The 16,046-nt window shown below is 41.4% G+C and overlaps 1 protein-coding gene across 3 annotated transcripts in view; it reads left to right on the plus strand.

Moving 5' to 3' along the window:
* The window catches only part of ARAP2 (ArfGAP with RhoGAP domain, ankyrin repeat and PH domain 2), a 1,345,662-nt gene that overhangs the window by 155,227 nt on the left and 1,174,389 nt on the right, over positions 1-16,046 (plus strand). For all 3 annotated transcript variants that reach the window (XM_085642300.1, XM_085642298.1, XM_085642299.1), the window contains exons 4-5: positions 10,591-10,634; positions 13,398-13,471. In XM_085642300.1, the coding sequence (XP_085498426.1) occupies positions 10,591-10,634; positions 13,398-13,471 (118 nt within the window). The remainder of the gene's footprint in view (positions 1-10,590; positions 10,635-13,397; positions 13,472-16,046) is intronic.

The following is a 16,046-nucleotide window of genomic DNA, read 5'->3' on the forward strand; positions in this document are numbered from 1 at the left end:
ACTGAGGTGTGTACCATGTCCTAACAGTGAAATAGTCTCCATTTTGTTTTTCACTGTTGAAAGGCCATCTTGCCGATAGGACAGAATGGGAAAGGCTGTGTAATATGTTTCCAGTCAATCTCCCCAAAGGCTTAAGATGGAGAGGTGAAGTTTAGTATGCCTGAACTCACAATTCAATAACACATCTTTTTGTGAAGGTGGTTTTTGCATTGTGTGGTTAGAAACCACTCTTTTAGAAGTGGCTGGGTTTTTGTGCTCTCAAATTTCTGTGCGACTCTGCCTGGTTGTGGATTGACTGTCGGGATCTGAAAGTGATAGGATCTGGGGAATGTCTTGACCCAGGGTAGGAGGTGAGACAACAGGCTGACCTACATCTGGAGTGTAGGGGGGAGGAGTATCCCCTGGATGTGATTAGGCCTGGGCTGCAACCATAAACCAATGGCTCCATCCCCTGCTGAGTGATTGAGGATCCAGACCCCCACTATCAAAGGAATATGGTGTCACTGGCAGGGAGACACCCAGAACTGGTTTAGACAGGGGTCAGTGCCCCCCTGAACACAAAGACTTCAAAGACATTTAGGGGTATAACTATGAGAGCTGAAACCCCTGGACTTTGGAATGGAATGATGGCTTGATCAAGAGTGAACAAGACTGAAGCTACTTTGTTGTCAAGAGGAACCTTTGCCAAGGAAGAAACAACTGAAGAGACTGAAGGAAAGGACTGACCCTTGCTGTTTGTTCTCGGGCTGGCCTGCAGTTTGCTGTTTTAAACAAGGAAAGGCTAAAGGGACTTTGCTGTGTGCTGTGTCCCCCTGCTTGAAAGGACTTTGCTGTTCTGTGTCCTGAAGTAACTTATCCCTCAGGGCCCGAGGTGAGCTGGCTCCCTGTTGCGGAAACTCAGGAACACAAAAGTTTCCAGGAGAGTCTCAGTGACACTGTGTGCATGTGCTTTTTGCAGCCTGAGACCCTCGTAAGAAGTGCCCTGTGATCGTGGGCACCTGGAGTCCAAGCGAGGATCAGTGACGCTGTGTGCGTGTGCTTTTTGCAGCCTGTGCCCTTTGTGAGGATTGTCCTGTTATCGCGTACACCGGAATGCAAGTGAGTCTCATCAACGCTGTGTGCGTGTGCTTTGTGCAGCGTGAGACCTTCGTGAGGATTGCCTTGTTATCGTGCACCTTTAATCCAAGTGAGTCTCAGTGACTCTGTGTTTGTGTGCTTTTTGCAGCCTGAGACCTTTGTGAGGATTGCCTTGTTATCATGCACCCAGAGTGCAAGTGGGTCTCAGTGACTCTGTGTGCATGTGCTTTGTGCAGCCTGAGACCTGTGTGAGGAGTGCCCTGTGATCGTGCACCCGAAGCTCAAGGGTGTCTCAGCGACGCTGTGCGCGTGTGCCCTGTGGCAGCCTGAGACCTTTGAAGCGTCAGCGGCGCGGACCAGCAGCCATTGTCGAAGTGGGACTGAGAGCCAAACTCATCGAGGGAGGGCCCGAGTCCCGCTGCCCAGAATTCATGAAGATTGCATCAGAGGCCAAACTTGTGGGAAGAGGAGAGGAGAGCGAGGTCGCGCCCCCAGGTAACGTGCGGATGCCTAGGGCGGGGTGCAGGCTCAGAGGGAGACACACTTGGCCTCTCTCCTTCCTGCAGTGTGAGCCTTTGCTTGGGCTCGTATCACGGCTCATACTTGGCGGAGGTGTGGCAGTACCGGGGCCGGAGTGCAGAGCTGTACTCTTTGTTCACATCATACCCGTGTGGGGGGCAGCTGTTGACAGAGGCTGACGGAGAGTAATACGAGTGGCAGAGAGACCGCCTAAGGCACCGTGAACGGTGCTGGAGCGTATTACGCATTGCATTGTTACTGCATTTCGAACTACCTGATTTGCGTATTACACATTGCATTGTTTCCGCATAACGAACTACCTGATTAGCGTATTACGCATTGCATTGTTTCTGCATAACAAACTACCTGATTAGTGTATTACGCATTGCATTGTTTCTGCTTAGCGAACTACCTGATTAGCGTTAGGTATTGCATTATTTTTGCATTGCAAAGTGCCTGATTCTAGCATTACAAGTTGCATTATTGTTACTTTGCAAAATGCCTGATTCTAGCATTACGAACTGCATAGCATTGTATTAGGACTGTAGTGGAACGTTTAGAAGTGCTCATTAATATCGCACAAATTGACAAGGGCTGGCTGGCCTAATAACCGGCCAGGAGGAGTATTACAACTACACATATGTTGGATATATATCGTGTGGTCTTATCGTATACCTTTTTACATAAATTTATACTCGTTTTTATGAAACTCGTGTGGAGTCATCATTGGGTTAATGTGAGCGTGGTTGCAAATACTTTACACGTTTTCCTTGAAGATAAGCCTGACTGCTCGTGACAAGCTACCAAGGGGGTGAGCGGGGCTATCTAAGAAGGTGTCCTTCCTTTCCCTGATGTGGAATCACGGGTCCCCATTTGGCCTAAGTTACCTACCTCAGCCAACCAAGGATCCCGGGTCTAACATGGGCACATTGTTGAATAAAGCAAGGGATGTGGTTAAAGTCTGTTTACCTGGCATTATAACCAAGGGTCAGTCCAAAGGTTTGTCCACCCAAAAGGCTATTCACGTCAAGGATCATCTTGTCCTGCTTGAAAATGGCAGGTGGTGGAACAAAGAGAAGTTGTCTCGCCAGTGGTGTGGTGGTTAAAATGGTGGCGTGAGTCTGGGAGTCCAGATCGGGAGTAATGATGAGTTGGGAAACTCTGAATCTTCATTTCATAATGTGAAAATGTTGAGGACGCCGAAAGAGAGGTGAACTACGGTAAAACTACCCTTCTGTGTCTAGTTGTGTCCTCCTCTTCCAGGGTGATTTTTAATCCACGGCATGTTTTTCTTCTTCCTTTTTATTGTGTATTTTATCTGAAACATGAATTGTATTTTATTGTATTTTATTTTATGAAGGGAACATGTTTTATGTTGTATGAGGGGAAGATGTGTTGGGCTTGGTTCTTTAAGGGATTGGAATGTAGATGTGTTTTAGTTTAAACTGGCAGTTGAAGTTGTCTCTCCACCCGGTCGGTCACATTGTGTAGAGAAAGAAATAAAGCCTTGAAATGACCTACGTTGTGTGTCTTTCGGATCCTCGCAGTGTTTGTATTTCCTAACCATCAGCTGTCCACAAATCACAACACATGAAACTGAGGACAGTTCAGAACACTTGTTTAGCAAAGGCCATTAGAGCAGAAATGAAGAGACATTGTGGCGTCAGATGCGTGAGATCGTAACTGGAAGAAGAGCTGGGCTTGAGGCTCAAGAAGGAAACAGCCTGAAAACGCAATGCGCAAATGCAACATTCATGAACAACTTTATGCTCCCTATTGTGTTCCAGTTTAGAGCTAAATTCTCTCAATTTTGTTCCAGAAGTTTATTGAAAAGAAATGCCCACATCCTGCCCGCCTGTCTTCTTGCTGATATCCCAGATATACTGGATCAGAAGGCAGGATTCTGTGCCGTGCATCCTTCAGGTGTCTCTTACCTGTTTTCCCAGCCAGATGCAAACCCCAGCCATTGCTGGGTTAAAAGTACAATAGCCTCTCAAAGGCTCTCAGGTAGAAACATAGAGGGAATGCTGGAGCTCTGAAAGCCATGTTCAAATAATTCTAGTGCCTAGCCTTCAGCAATCTTTGCAGGACTCCTATTTGAACAGTATTTTCTGTCTGAAATCAGAGCATGTGGAGAGATGGCAAGTAGCCTCCAGCTTGTTCCTTCAACTATCTCTTCAGAAGTTGACACTCAGGTAAACATATCTGAAAAGGCTTCTTGAGAGGTCTGAATGCTTTCCAAGGTCTCTCATTGCCATGCTTAGAAGCTCTGTTTTGTTGCATTTCATATCACCAATGCCCCTCATCTCCTACTTCTCCCTCCTTCCTTCTCCTGAAACTGACCTCTCATCTACACCTCACACACTACCTGATGGCCACAAACATAGTATTGGCTACCCATGATATCCAATCAATACATCTAGAGAAACCATAGCATTTTGTAGATGTTTTCTCCATCCCCAAGGCTCCTTCTTTATTTCACTTATGATGTCCTCTTCATTTTGCTCTTCCTATTCTTCAGTTTTCTTTACCCAGCACCAAAACATTTTGCGGCTTATGGTGGAAAAAGCGCTCTCCAAATGTTCCCCATAATGTAATTTCCTGTCATTATTGCTTGTATTACAACATTATTTAAATTTGCTGATATACTTTGCACAAGTACAGATACAGTGGTAAATATGACACTTGTTTGGCAGCTGTGCATGGAATAAAAACGATCCATGTAACTGAAAAAAGGACACAACTCCACTGGTTCCTGGCAGAAGCCCAGTGGAAGCCAAGGAGATATTGTATTGCTTATATATAATTTTCAATTACTACCAAGGGGCAACCTCAAATAATTATTAGAAGAAATCATTCCCTGTCACACCTTAAATATCTTCAGATCATCAGAACTAAAACTCTATGACCATCTTTTAAAAGTACTGTCAGTCAGTCAGTCAAATATTATTTATTCAGTTATTTTCACAGCCATATAAAAGGACATTGAATATTAAAAACAGACAATATAATAAAATTTGTTATAAAAAATGTAGACTGGGTGGTAAAATAATATTCCACAGGACAGCATCAGTTCATAGGGTTCCGGAAGTTAAATATATAAAAACAATTCCAATACATCAAGCATGTGTTTTTGACTACTTAGTAAAAGGTAAAGTGCATAGTGCCATAAAGTAAAAAGAAAAAATTAATAAGTACACAATATAATGATTTCAGTAAATAAATTAAAAATTACCAATAATGCATGAGTATCCCATACATTTCGGGGAATATGATAGGAAACCATAAAGTTAGAACATTAAGATCAAAATACATCGTGCATCCTCTAAAAAGATATACTTCATCACCTAGCAATATAGAAATCCTAATTTCTCAACTAATTTCCATAAACAAACTTCTGTAGAGATGAATCTATACACCAATAGCCATGTATATTCATATTTCAGGAGATGGAGATGATACAGGGCTGGCTTACATTTCCTAATATTCAAAACCCTTAATAGCGGAATTATAAAATCCCTCCGTGATTTGGTGTATAGTCAGCCAAAAAAACAGGAAATGCAACATATTCAGAGCTGACTTAGAGTCGCATGTACATGAATCAAGTTCAGCATCACACTAGGAAATGCTGGGGTAAGAAACCAACAAATGTGCGATGATAAACCTCAATCTAATAAGATAAAAACTTTTGGAGTGTTCAGAGGAAACTAAGGCCAGATATTCAGCTACTCTCTTCTTCACTGTCTCCGAGCACTCCCTGTTCTCCTTTAACATAGATAAAAGATCCCCTTTCAGCTAGGTTTTTGAAATGTGGACACTAAGTTCAGGGTTGTGAAAACAGTCCGCTCTCCCTGCTAACCCCAGCTTCCTTTTTATGTAGCAAAGCCATGGTATTTTCTGCATATGATCAAGGCTCATACAGTTGAGTATCATGGCACGATTAAGGGTCAACTCATCCTTTGCCTATATCGAGTGCCATAGCAAAGTTGATGCAATTTGTATACGCTGGATTAGAGGAGTTAAGCCCAATTCCGTATGACAAAGTATGTTTGGGAGACTACTAGGAACTGTCAATAATTGCCTAGGAAAATAATTCTCTTCTGCATGGAGGCGTGACGAGTTGCAAAAGCCTAAAAGAACTGCCCCATACAGAATTACAGAGCAAGCCTTATAAATGTTAATTATTGTATCAATTAGTCTGGGTCCTAGTTTCCTCACAAACCTAAATAATACCTCCAAGTTTTGTTTGAAACATCTTACCCTTGTTTCAATCAGGTGGTGCCAAGATCCTATCTGGTCAAAGGGGAGAACTAGGTGGAGACATTTGGGACATAGAGCACGCTATCATCATTAATAAAACAGGACTTTAAGAGGGGAGGGGTATTCCAAACCACCATGGCATAAGATTTAGCCGTATTAGTCTTTAGACCCAAATCACACATAAAATCATTACATCAGGTTTAAAAGCATTTGCAGAGCCACACCAGTTTTGGACATCAGCATACAATCATCAGCATGAGCAATGCCAGGAGATTTCTAGTCTCTACCCTTGGAACATCTACCTGCCCTTGGTTGAGGTATCTCTCCCGGTCATTAATGTATGAAAGAATAAAAAAGGGGCTAATACGCACCCTTGGGCGTACTCCACGATTCATTTTAATGGGGGTGGTGAGCTCCGCATTTGCCCCATACCGGACTCTCCCAGTAACACCCTGGTGCATCTGTGCTAGAAAGTGAACTAGAGAAATGTCTATGCCCATGTCTAGCATTTTGTTCCACAGCTTCCCTCTCACCACTCAGTCAAAAGCAGATGTTAAATCCATAAATCCTAAATAAAGGGAGCCATTGTTTGCTAGTGTATACTTGCTTCTGCCCGGGTGGAGGTTGAGGCACTGCTCAACTGTACCCAGGCCCCTCCTGAAACCCTATTGTATGTTAGAAAGTTTCCTTCTTTCAGTTAACCAAGCTTCCAAACAATCCAGTATGACCTTGCCCATTAATTTGCATGTGCGGTCTATCACTGAAATTGGGCGATACACCTTAGGATCAGACCTTTTTCCTTTTTAAAAATAGGTATTATAATCACGTTCGATCAAGAATTGGTGGGTCCAGGTGTGCCACACAGCTTAGGATGTTGGTTAACAGTGGGAGCCAAAGATCAGGGTTAGCCAGGAAGAGATCGACAGGGACACCATCTGGGCCAGATGCCTTATTCTTTATGGTTTGGCTTAAGGCTTTTATGACTTCCTCATATGTAGGAGGGGCCAGCACTGTAAGAGTTGCACCTATCTGATTTTCGATAGGCTCTAAGGTGCAAAAGTCCTCCTCCTCAGTCCTATGCACACCGGCAAAGTGCTCATCCCATTTCTCAGGCATGATTGTATGAGTGTCTTGAAAAAAGGTAGCATTAACTGTTTTCCAAAAGAGGCTGGGATCTTTATAATGACTTGCATAATGAAATTTGTCCCATGCTTCATATCTGATAGCCATCTTATGTTTCAAAATTGCCTGTTTGTATTGGCATCGAAGGTGTCTCACAGATAAATTATCCCTGGGTTTTTGTTTCAAAGCCATAATGAGTTTACTGTGGGACCATGTGGAATCACTATTAAACCATTTATAAGGTCTTTGAGATCTCGGTTTCCTGTCCCCTTGTAATACTACATTGATTGTCTTAATTATGTCAGCAAACGCTGCTAACCTACTTAATGGGTTTATTCTACTCTTTAGTCACTCCAAGATTTGTGCTTTATTTGACATCATTATCTGCCTCAATACAATATCCGGGTCCACAAGTGCCCAATTACGCAAAAGACCCTTATTTTTGTTATGAATTATGGGGTGTAGCTTTAATTTCCCAATAGATTTTCCAATCTGAATCTCAAAGCGAATGGCCAATGGAAAGTGGTCACTAAAACACTCCTTTAGAATGGAAAAACCCACTGATTGTGATTTGTAATATTCAGAAAGGGCAATAAAATCAATGAGGCTATCTTGGCCTCTACCCATATAAGTGACTTGATCTGAAGCCAGCTATTTAATGAGGTCTATTGTCGAAAAAAGAGAAAAAGTATGGAATCAAAAATGTTCCCACAGAAATTATGCTTAAAATGACTATTGCCATCTTTTGCCCCACTCCCAAGCTACATGCAGAAAACTTGGATAAGAGGCATGGTCTACAATTGAAATCCCCCCATCCCACATACTGAACTTTGGGGTGCCATCAACTAGGATGACCATGAGTAAAACTTTGAACCTCAATGCCTAAATGTTGTCAGCAAAACCAAAATAGCTGTGCTCAAGTGAACTAAATTTGAAAGAGTGGGGCCTGATTATCTAACATTATCTACGTAGCGGTGTTAATATGGCTGAGAAAACACATAGCTATAGTTTAACTGCTCAAGAAAAATAAAACAATGTTGAGAATCATCAAATGACCCCGAAATCCTACAACATCTATCCAGAAGATACTCAGTCCATCACGTTGTAGAAGTGCACATCCTACTCTAAACAAAACCTGCTTATGTGACTGTGTGACTGCACACCATGCTTGTAGATCTCTGATGTCTTAAAGCTTTCTGAAAGTGTCCACTGGAATAACTTCTGCTCCATCTTGAAAACTCTAGATGAAATATTTGAATATATCCAGCCCTATCTGAATTTGTAAGACTGACATGTTTTTTGTATCTGTAAACAAAAGGATTATGATAGATAAAATAGAAAAATATAGGGTGTATTGTATTTCCTCATAGCTGTTAAATAATTCTTTTAGTATTGGTACTTAAATTAAATAGAAAAAAACAATGTGCCTTTTAGAAACCAATGCAGTCATGATAAAAGGAAGGGCTGTCACAACGAATTGAACTCTCAATGTTTGGCTAGTGTTAGAAATGGGGGTCTCTAGTTGGCAATGGTTTGCACCTTTGTCCAAATAGGGACCCTTCTTCCTAGTCAAGGTAAGGGGGATACACCCCTAAAATAACCCCTGCTCACCCCCTTGTTAGCTTGGCATGAGCACACAGGCTTATCTCAAAGACAATGTGTAAAGCATTTGTGTACACATATAGTAATACAGTGAAAACATTACAAATGGACACCTCATCAGTTTGGAAAAAATAAGCAATCTTTATCTAAACAAAACAAGGCCAAAACGACAAAAATCACTAATACACAAGTCAAAATATGGCTTTTGTAAGGTAGAAATAGTTCTGTTCATAGAAAATGGGGGATGCAACACTTTTAACATAAAGTACCTTGGATGCGTCAAAAACACATCCAAAATGGAGCGCAGGGACTCAACCTGGAAAGGCAGAACACACCTAACTCCTCCCCCACCAGGTGGCTGTCTGAACGGAATGCACATCCCTAGCCCCTGTCACTCCAAAGCCAGACAGTCAATACACAAACCTAGCAGAGGTGCACATGATGGCTAAGCAAGAAAATACCTACTTTCTAGAAGTGGCATTTTTCAACACAAAATGTAAAAATCATCCTTACTAAAAGATGCATCTTTATATTCTGAGTTCAGGCATACTAAACTTTATCTTCCTATTGTTGTCCCAATGGGAACTTATGTTTATAAGATGTTCTAATTAAACTCTGATTCTATCCTATGGTACACATAGCCTTTCAATAGTGAAAAACTAAATGGGCAGTACTTCACTATCAAGACATGCCACACACATCAGGGCATGTCCTACCTTTCCCACACACTGCACCCTGCCCACAGGGGTACCTTGGGCCTACCATAGGGGTGACTCACATGTAAGAAAAGAGAAGGTTAGGGACTGGCAAGTGGGTGCACTTGCCAGGTCGACATGGCGGTACCAAACTGCGCACAGAGACTGCAGTGGCAGGTCTGAGTTACCTTTTAAAGGCTGCTTGTGTGGGTGGCACAATCATTGCTGCAAGCCCACTAGCAGCATTTTGGTTCACAGGCCCTGGACACACACAGCGCACTGTACTAGGGACTAAACAGTAAACCGAATAAGCCAATTATGGAAACAATAATCCATGATAACACTTTCCAGAGGGAGCACTTGCACTTTGGCACAGAACAGCAGTGGCAAAGTGCCCAAAGCATCTAGACCAGCAAAACTAAAGTTCAACTCACAGTGAAAACACAGGAGGCAAAGACAAAAATACAAGGGAAACCCACACCAAGGCTGCCAGGTTTAACAGTAAGCATTTAATTCAGAGCCATATTGAAATTAACATGAATTGTGCCCTTTAGCATTGCTCTGTGGGATGATTCAAGGAACAAAAAGTAAAATAGCAAGTGGAAGTGCAGTGCCTCTTGGGTCACTCTTAGTATTTATAGCAATTTTCATATGTACATAGCAAAAGAGCAGTGGCAGACATCCTATTGTCAAATTTGCATATAGTGATGAAACCGCAATCAGTGTAATAATACATTTTGAGGATTGTAATTTTATGATATCTTCCACAAACCCTTATGGTAGAACACATAAGGTACAATAATCATGTATAAAAAATGCATTAAACATCTGAGTGGCAGCTTATTAATATTTCAGTGGTCACAATGATATTATATGGGTTATTTTGGGAAACAAATTCGAAGTACATTTATACAAAGGCAGAGAAAGGCAAGCATTTGCCAAAATTACTCTGTGTTCATTTCGGGGCACCGACACCAGAAACTGATGCTAACGTAAAGTAGACTTTCAATTACGCAAAGACAGGCTTTGTTAACAGCATAAAATAAAATAAAGTTATACCCAGGTATCTAGGTATATTATATTCTTTAATGTAGTTATGAGAATTGGAAAATAACATTTGTTCATCCTGTTTAATGCAAAGAATAGTAAATTAGGTATTCATCTTGTCTCCTGTTTGTATTTGTCCTGTTATAAAATTCATAAGTAATAATTTGTGTTCCTGCACATGTTTGATTGTGACCCTACAGGCAGATGATGGTTTTTAAAAACAATACTGGTGTTTCATATTTGTTTCAACTTTGTTTTATTTTACTAGACTCATCTAATGAAAACCTACCCGAAATTGAAACATCGTATGAGGTAGGTTTCAGGTTCCTAGAGCCAGACACACATTATTTCTCTATAGGAGTGAATGGCAAGTCTTACTGTATGATATATATGTGCATGTTTATATTTATATAATATATGTGTGGGTACATGTGTTGAAAGGAAGATCGATATGGTCCAATGATACAATTGAGGTGTATTGGCGTGACATCATAAACCTTTAGGCCAAGAGGTTTGTAAATGTCATCAGAACCCCAAGACGACATTATAGGGCCATCTTACATGCTATGTGTTGTATCTATTTATTATATGTTTATTTTGGGGTACTTAGCTTCGAAAACGATGGAAACGTTTATTGGAAATAGTAAGCGTAAAAGAAATTTGTTCCCTCGTTCTGGTCCTTCAAAAATGAGAAATATGACTGAGTGTCAATATTGCTTGATGCTGCAAAAGTCACACCTGGTCTCCTGCATCCCCATGGTCTTCAGTTTGTTTCTAAGCACTATCTTTTTACACCCAGGCATCGGTTTATGAGTAGTACAGTCTTCTCAAAACAGGTGTTGTAGTTGTAGGGTAGTGTCATACAGGATTCTAGAGTCATTCAAGTAAGAAGTATGTTATTCCATGTTAGGCCCTTAGGTTGCAGTCACAGCAGGTAGGTCCTTTTAAGGCTCCGTTCACCCTCCCACTAGATTTCATCTCCCAGACATCCCCCAGCATACAGAAAACAACATTCCTTCACCACAACACTCTTACAGCTTCCACACGTCATATTCTATAGCATGTCCATCAGTCCAAGCACACATAGACCCATCATGTCATACCTCATCACCTTGCCTTACACAAAGGACAAACTAGACATGCCACGTTTCTACATTGGCCAAATGGACCTTCTTCACTGGACTTAGCCTCTTTCTTCCTTCCCTTCTGTGTCCTTATCCCAGTTGACTGGATGTCAGCCAGATTATCCTTGAAGAGTGGTTCTGATCCCTGTGAGCCTAAGGAGTTCAGGACTCCTTTAGGCTATCTCTGCAGCCGTCTGACAAAATACGTCTTTCTTCATTTTACTTTAATTCAGTTACAGCAGTACTACTCATCATTTGATCTTATTCCAAAATCCACACCTAATTACATTTATGTCATCAGAATCCATCAGTTCTATGTAGATTAGTAAGGGCATTAAAACTGATAGGTATTGACAACTGTGCAAAGACTATTTGATCTGTGCTTTTCTGCCACATGCCTCTTTGTGCGCTGCTGATGTCCATGCCTACCTTTTTATTCCCAAGCGTACAGTGCCGCATGGCACCAGAACCTCAAGCGTAGTGAGAGCCAGGAGAACCGCAATCCTGGGGAATAACAAATTGGGGATGGGCATGAAAACACAGCAAAAAACAGCAAGGAGCAGGTTGCACAGACACTGCACAAACAGTGTGTGAACATATGTACAGGTTTTTCATTGACTGTATTTGCATATTAAAGAAAGACCTAGTGGCTCCTGACTTAGCCAGTGCGTTTTGTCAGTGTGTTTGAAGGGGTCACGAGTTTATAATTTCCATTATCATGGTAAGAATGCTTTAAATACAGGACTTTGAAATCAATGAAGTGGTCAGCCTAATCCAGTTAGAGAGAGTTAGACCTGTGTTTATGCTGCTTCTTTATGAAAGATCGGGTCCAGGGTAGAGCTCATAATGCGCTTAGGAAATGTGCTAGTTTGTAGGAAGGATTTGAGGAGGGATATGCGTCTCTTCAACGTTTTCTCACTGGAGATTCTCCCAGCAAAATCTGCCACAAAAGGAAATAAGATGATCAGTGCTAAAATAAAGGAGATTATTAGCAAACATCTGTGTGCTGCTGGGTGGATAGCGAAAGATGTCCAGCCTCATTGGTTTAGATGCTGTTTTCACAATGATGCTGTGGAGTAAGAGGGGTTTACGGAGTTAATCCTGAGCAATTGTAGACACATTGTGGTTAAGGACAATACCCCACCTTCTTTCTCTTCCATTGCGGTGGAGTGTGCTGCTTGTTAGTGTTGAGTTAGTGGAATAAAGATCAGTAGAAGAGGTTTCCGGGAGTGCAGCAGCATAGGAGCAAAGTCCTAGATGAGGAAGGCTATTACAGTTGTATGAGAGACAACAGACCCACCGAGTAGGAGGGCAGCTTTGATGTACTCTGCAGGAGATGGAACACTGGGTTGAGAAGTGCTGATATTCTTGAGGTTGCTTGGACAGATAAATATTTGATTTTGTTTAGGCGGTCTGTAGATTGGGGTAATAGGGTAAGTTGTAGGACCTTTATCAGTTAATCTGGGTAGGAATGCTTCGAAGCACTGGGCGTTTCAGGAGAAGATGTGTTGAGCGAGAAGCGAATGTGAGAGCAATTACTCAGGGGAGAGTGCTTGTGGGAGAAAGAGATGGAGAGTGTGGCTTGAAGGCTTAGGAACATGTCAGGCAGGTGATTCAGATTAATTTTGATGCAAGCAGCTCGTTTTTGGGAGTGAATAAGATTCGCCACTGGTCAGTAAATAGGTATGTGCACATGTGGCTATTTCACTGCACTATAAAAAATCCTACAATTTCTCACTAGAGCAGGGTGTAGGAATAGATTACTCTTCTTGGTTGCTAATTCACATTTTGATGGCCTAAAAAGTAAGTACAACTAAAATAAAACTTTGCATCCAAACTTACATTCTATAGGTAAGTATGGAAAAGAGTGAAAGACGGATACTTGCTTTTTTACTTCTCGATTAGTATGTTATTTTGACGCACACATTCAGTTTTTCCTATTTCTCTTCAGGATTTTGAGACTGAATTTTTTGATACTGAAAATGGGGAAATGGATGAGGAGGATGCTCTTTACAGCACAGCCTGGTAAGCACTTTTCATTTCATGTGTGTTTTCATACAAACATACAATTAATACTTCAGGTGTTTCATCAAATCCACAGTTGCAAAAAAAAAAGTCAAAACACTTTTTTAAAATCAACATCTGTGATTGGATTTTGAATTCATCAATGTGTGTAAACTACTTCTGAGCTCCTAATGTTCCAGCTTGATTGCAAACAGTATCATCCTACCGGAAGCACACTTTAAATTTGCATTACTTGAAGGCGACATTGGTAAAACATTGTAAATACGTTTGAAGTGTTATTTATATTGGAGAACATTTTAGGTGGAACACAGCCTTTGATTCTCGCACTAAGCATCTGCCATCACTCTGAGCAACTTACTGATGACGTAACATGCGGCAGGCAGGTGTCAGGAAACTCATCATTCGAACTAGCATGCACCCTTCTTGTGACCGCAGTGAATCCGGTATGATACATCTGGTTTGGCAATGCAGCAAGTATAACGTGTTTGTTTCAATAGAGTGCCCCTGCCGTAAGGGAAAGTATTTCAATGTTTGCTGAGTTTGTGTGAATAACGGGCATAGGCATCTATATGGATAGGTGAATGCGAGAATAAGTCAAAGGATGGAGGAATGAATGAATGAATGGATGAGTGAGTTTACTTACTTTCTTACTTTATAGAAGGATGACTGAGGGCGCACCTGTCTTGATGAAGGGAATGGAATGTGAGTAAAAGGAATATTTGGTGCATGTGTGATGTTTGGATGAATGGGACATGTTGGAAATGTTATACAGCATGAGGACATGACTTTCCATCAAGAGAGTAAGATGCTAGGGATATCTAATCCCCAACCTGCCAAATATTTTTACAAACCACCATAAATAGCTCTTTTTTCACGTACCTGGCAGTACATGCCAATGGGTGCCCATAATATGGTAAGAATTGCAAATATTTTGCTTCCAGCAAAAGAGGAGTGCCAATAGTGTGTCTGCATTTTCCACCATTTTGCCAGGGCTAGAATTGTGCTAGGGATAGGCACCATCACGCTATGGGCACCACATTATAAAACCCACAGGTGTGCTGAGAATTAGCACCTTAATACTACTGCCAGACATTTGAACTATTATTCATTAGTATCCACAGTATGAAAAGAATTTCCACCCTAATGCTCATTTGCTTATCCATAGACTCCATGGAGGTATTGGTGTGCATTGGGGCCCACCTGTTTCATAACCTGACCACCACATTACTACTTCTTCTAAGCCAGTACTGTGGTTCTTGGTATGGGAGAGAAAACCGGTTATATAAGGAGCTGCCGCCTTGTCTTTGCTCTCAAGCTCAATGTCGCTTTTGCTGTCTAAATCATAGCAACCATTTTACTTGGAGTGAAGGCCTCCCTCCCACCTACCTAACTAACTCACACTGACGTAACAGGATGGTTCCTTAGGCATAAATTCTGGCTGGGACTCCTAGCAATTGTCATTGCCTTTCTTTTCAAAGTTCTGTCTATTTGACGAGAGACGATGTCCCGCTTCGCTTTTGATGCCGCCTGCTGATCCACCCCTTTATGTCCTCCTCTGACTACAGTACACTTAGCATCGATTGCTAGCTGCTTGGGATCAGCCTTCTGCAAGTCAGTAAGGGACAGCTCAAACTGCATTAAACACTTAACCCTTAGTTGCTCTGATAGAAAGAGGTATTACAACATACTTTCATCCACTGCCTTTATAAATGTAAAGCATTCATCACAGTTTCTTTTTGCACTGTACTACCAGGTCACAAAACATATCCAGTTGCTCTAACTATGGTTCATAAAGTTGTGCCTATGGTGATGAGGTGCTGAGGTTACCCTATACCTGCTACTAAAAACTTTCTGCATGTTTTCTTATTACAGTTTTTTTATACTGCTGATGCCACCAGTTTGAGGCCTTCTCTTAGAGATCTCTAGCAGTCATTGGTTACTGGCTAGCATCAGGTGACAGTGTCAGAGAACCACCACAACTATTGCACTCAATCTGGATTACCAAATTCCTCACTTTGAGCTCTAAATTCAATCTAGAAAACTAAGGGAGCATTGTGTTTGCTGTAGAATGTGTTACAGACCGCAAACGCACATCCAATAAAAAATAGTCAATAACACTCAAAAATATCAATGTTTAATTAGTGCTATATGGTGGGGGAGGGAGGCAAGACAGCTGAATAAACACCAATAAACACGAATTTCTAATGTTTGGAAAATACTGAGAAACCGCCATTGAAATCCACAAAAATAAACACTGAAAACAGAGAAGTCCATTTATTCATTTAGATTTCACTGTTTCTATAGAACATAACCAGTCGAAGTGGATGCTAGAAGATGTTAAGTACAAACAGAAAGGATCATAATACAATGACAAATTAACAATTTCTCTGTTCTAAGGCAATTAGAAGGGTACATATCCATGCCATCTTGGGAATTTAAAAGCCGATAAAGGGTGGAGGAAAATAAGAAAGGTTTCATGTGCAAAATGGTGAGTATAGAATGTATTTTCCATGTTTTTCAGCAACTTGGCAGCAGTATCTATATTGTGTAGGTAGAAAAGTTTATGCCGAGACAG

This window comes from Triturus cristatus, chromosome 2_2, assembly GCF_964204655.1.
Source record: "Triturus cristatus chromosome 2_2, aTriCri1.1, whole genome shotgun sequence".
In the NCBI taxonomy this organism is placed as follows: Eukaryota; Metazoa; Chordata; class Amphibia; order Caudata; family Salamandridae; genus Triturus; species Triturus cristatus.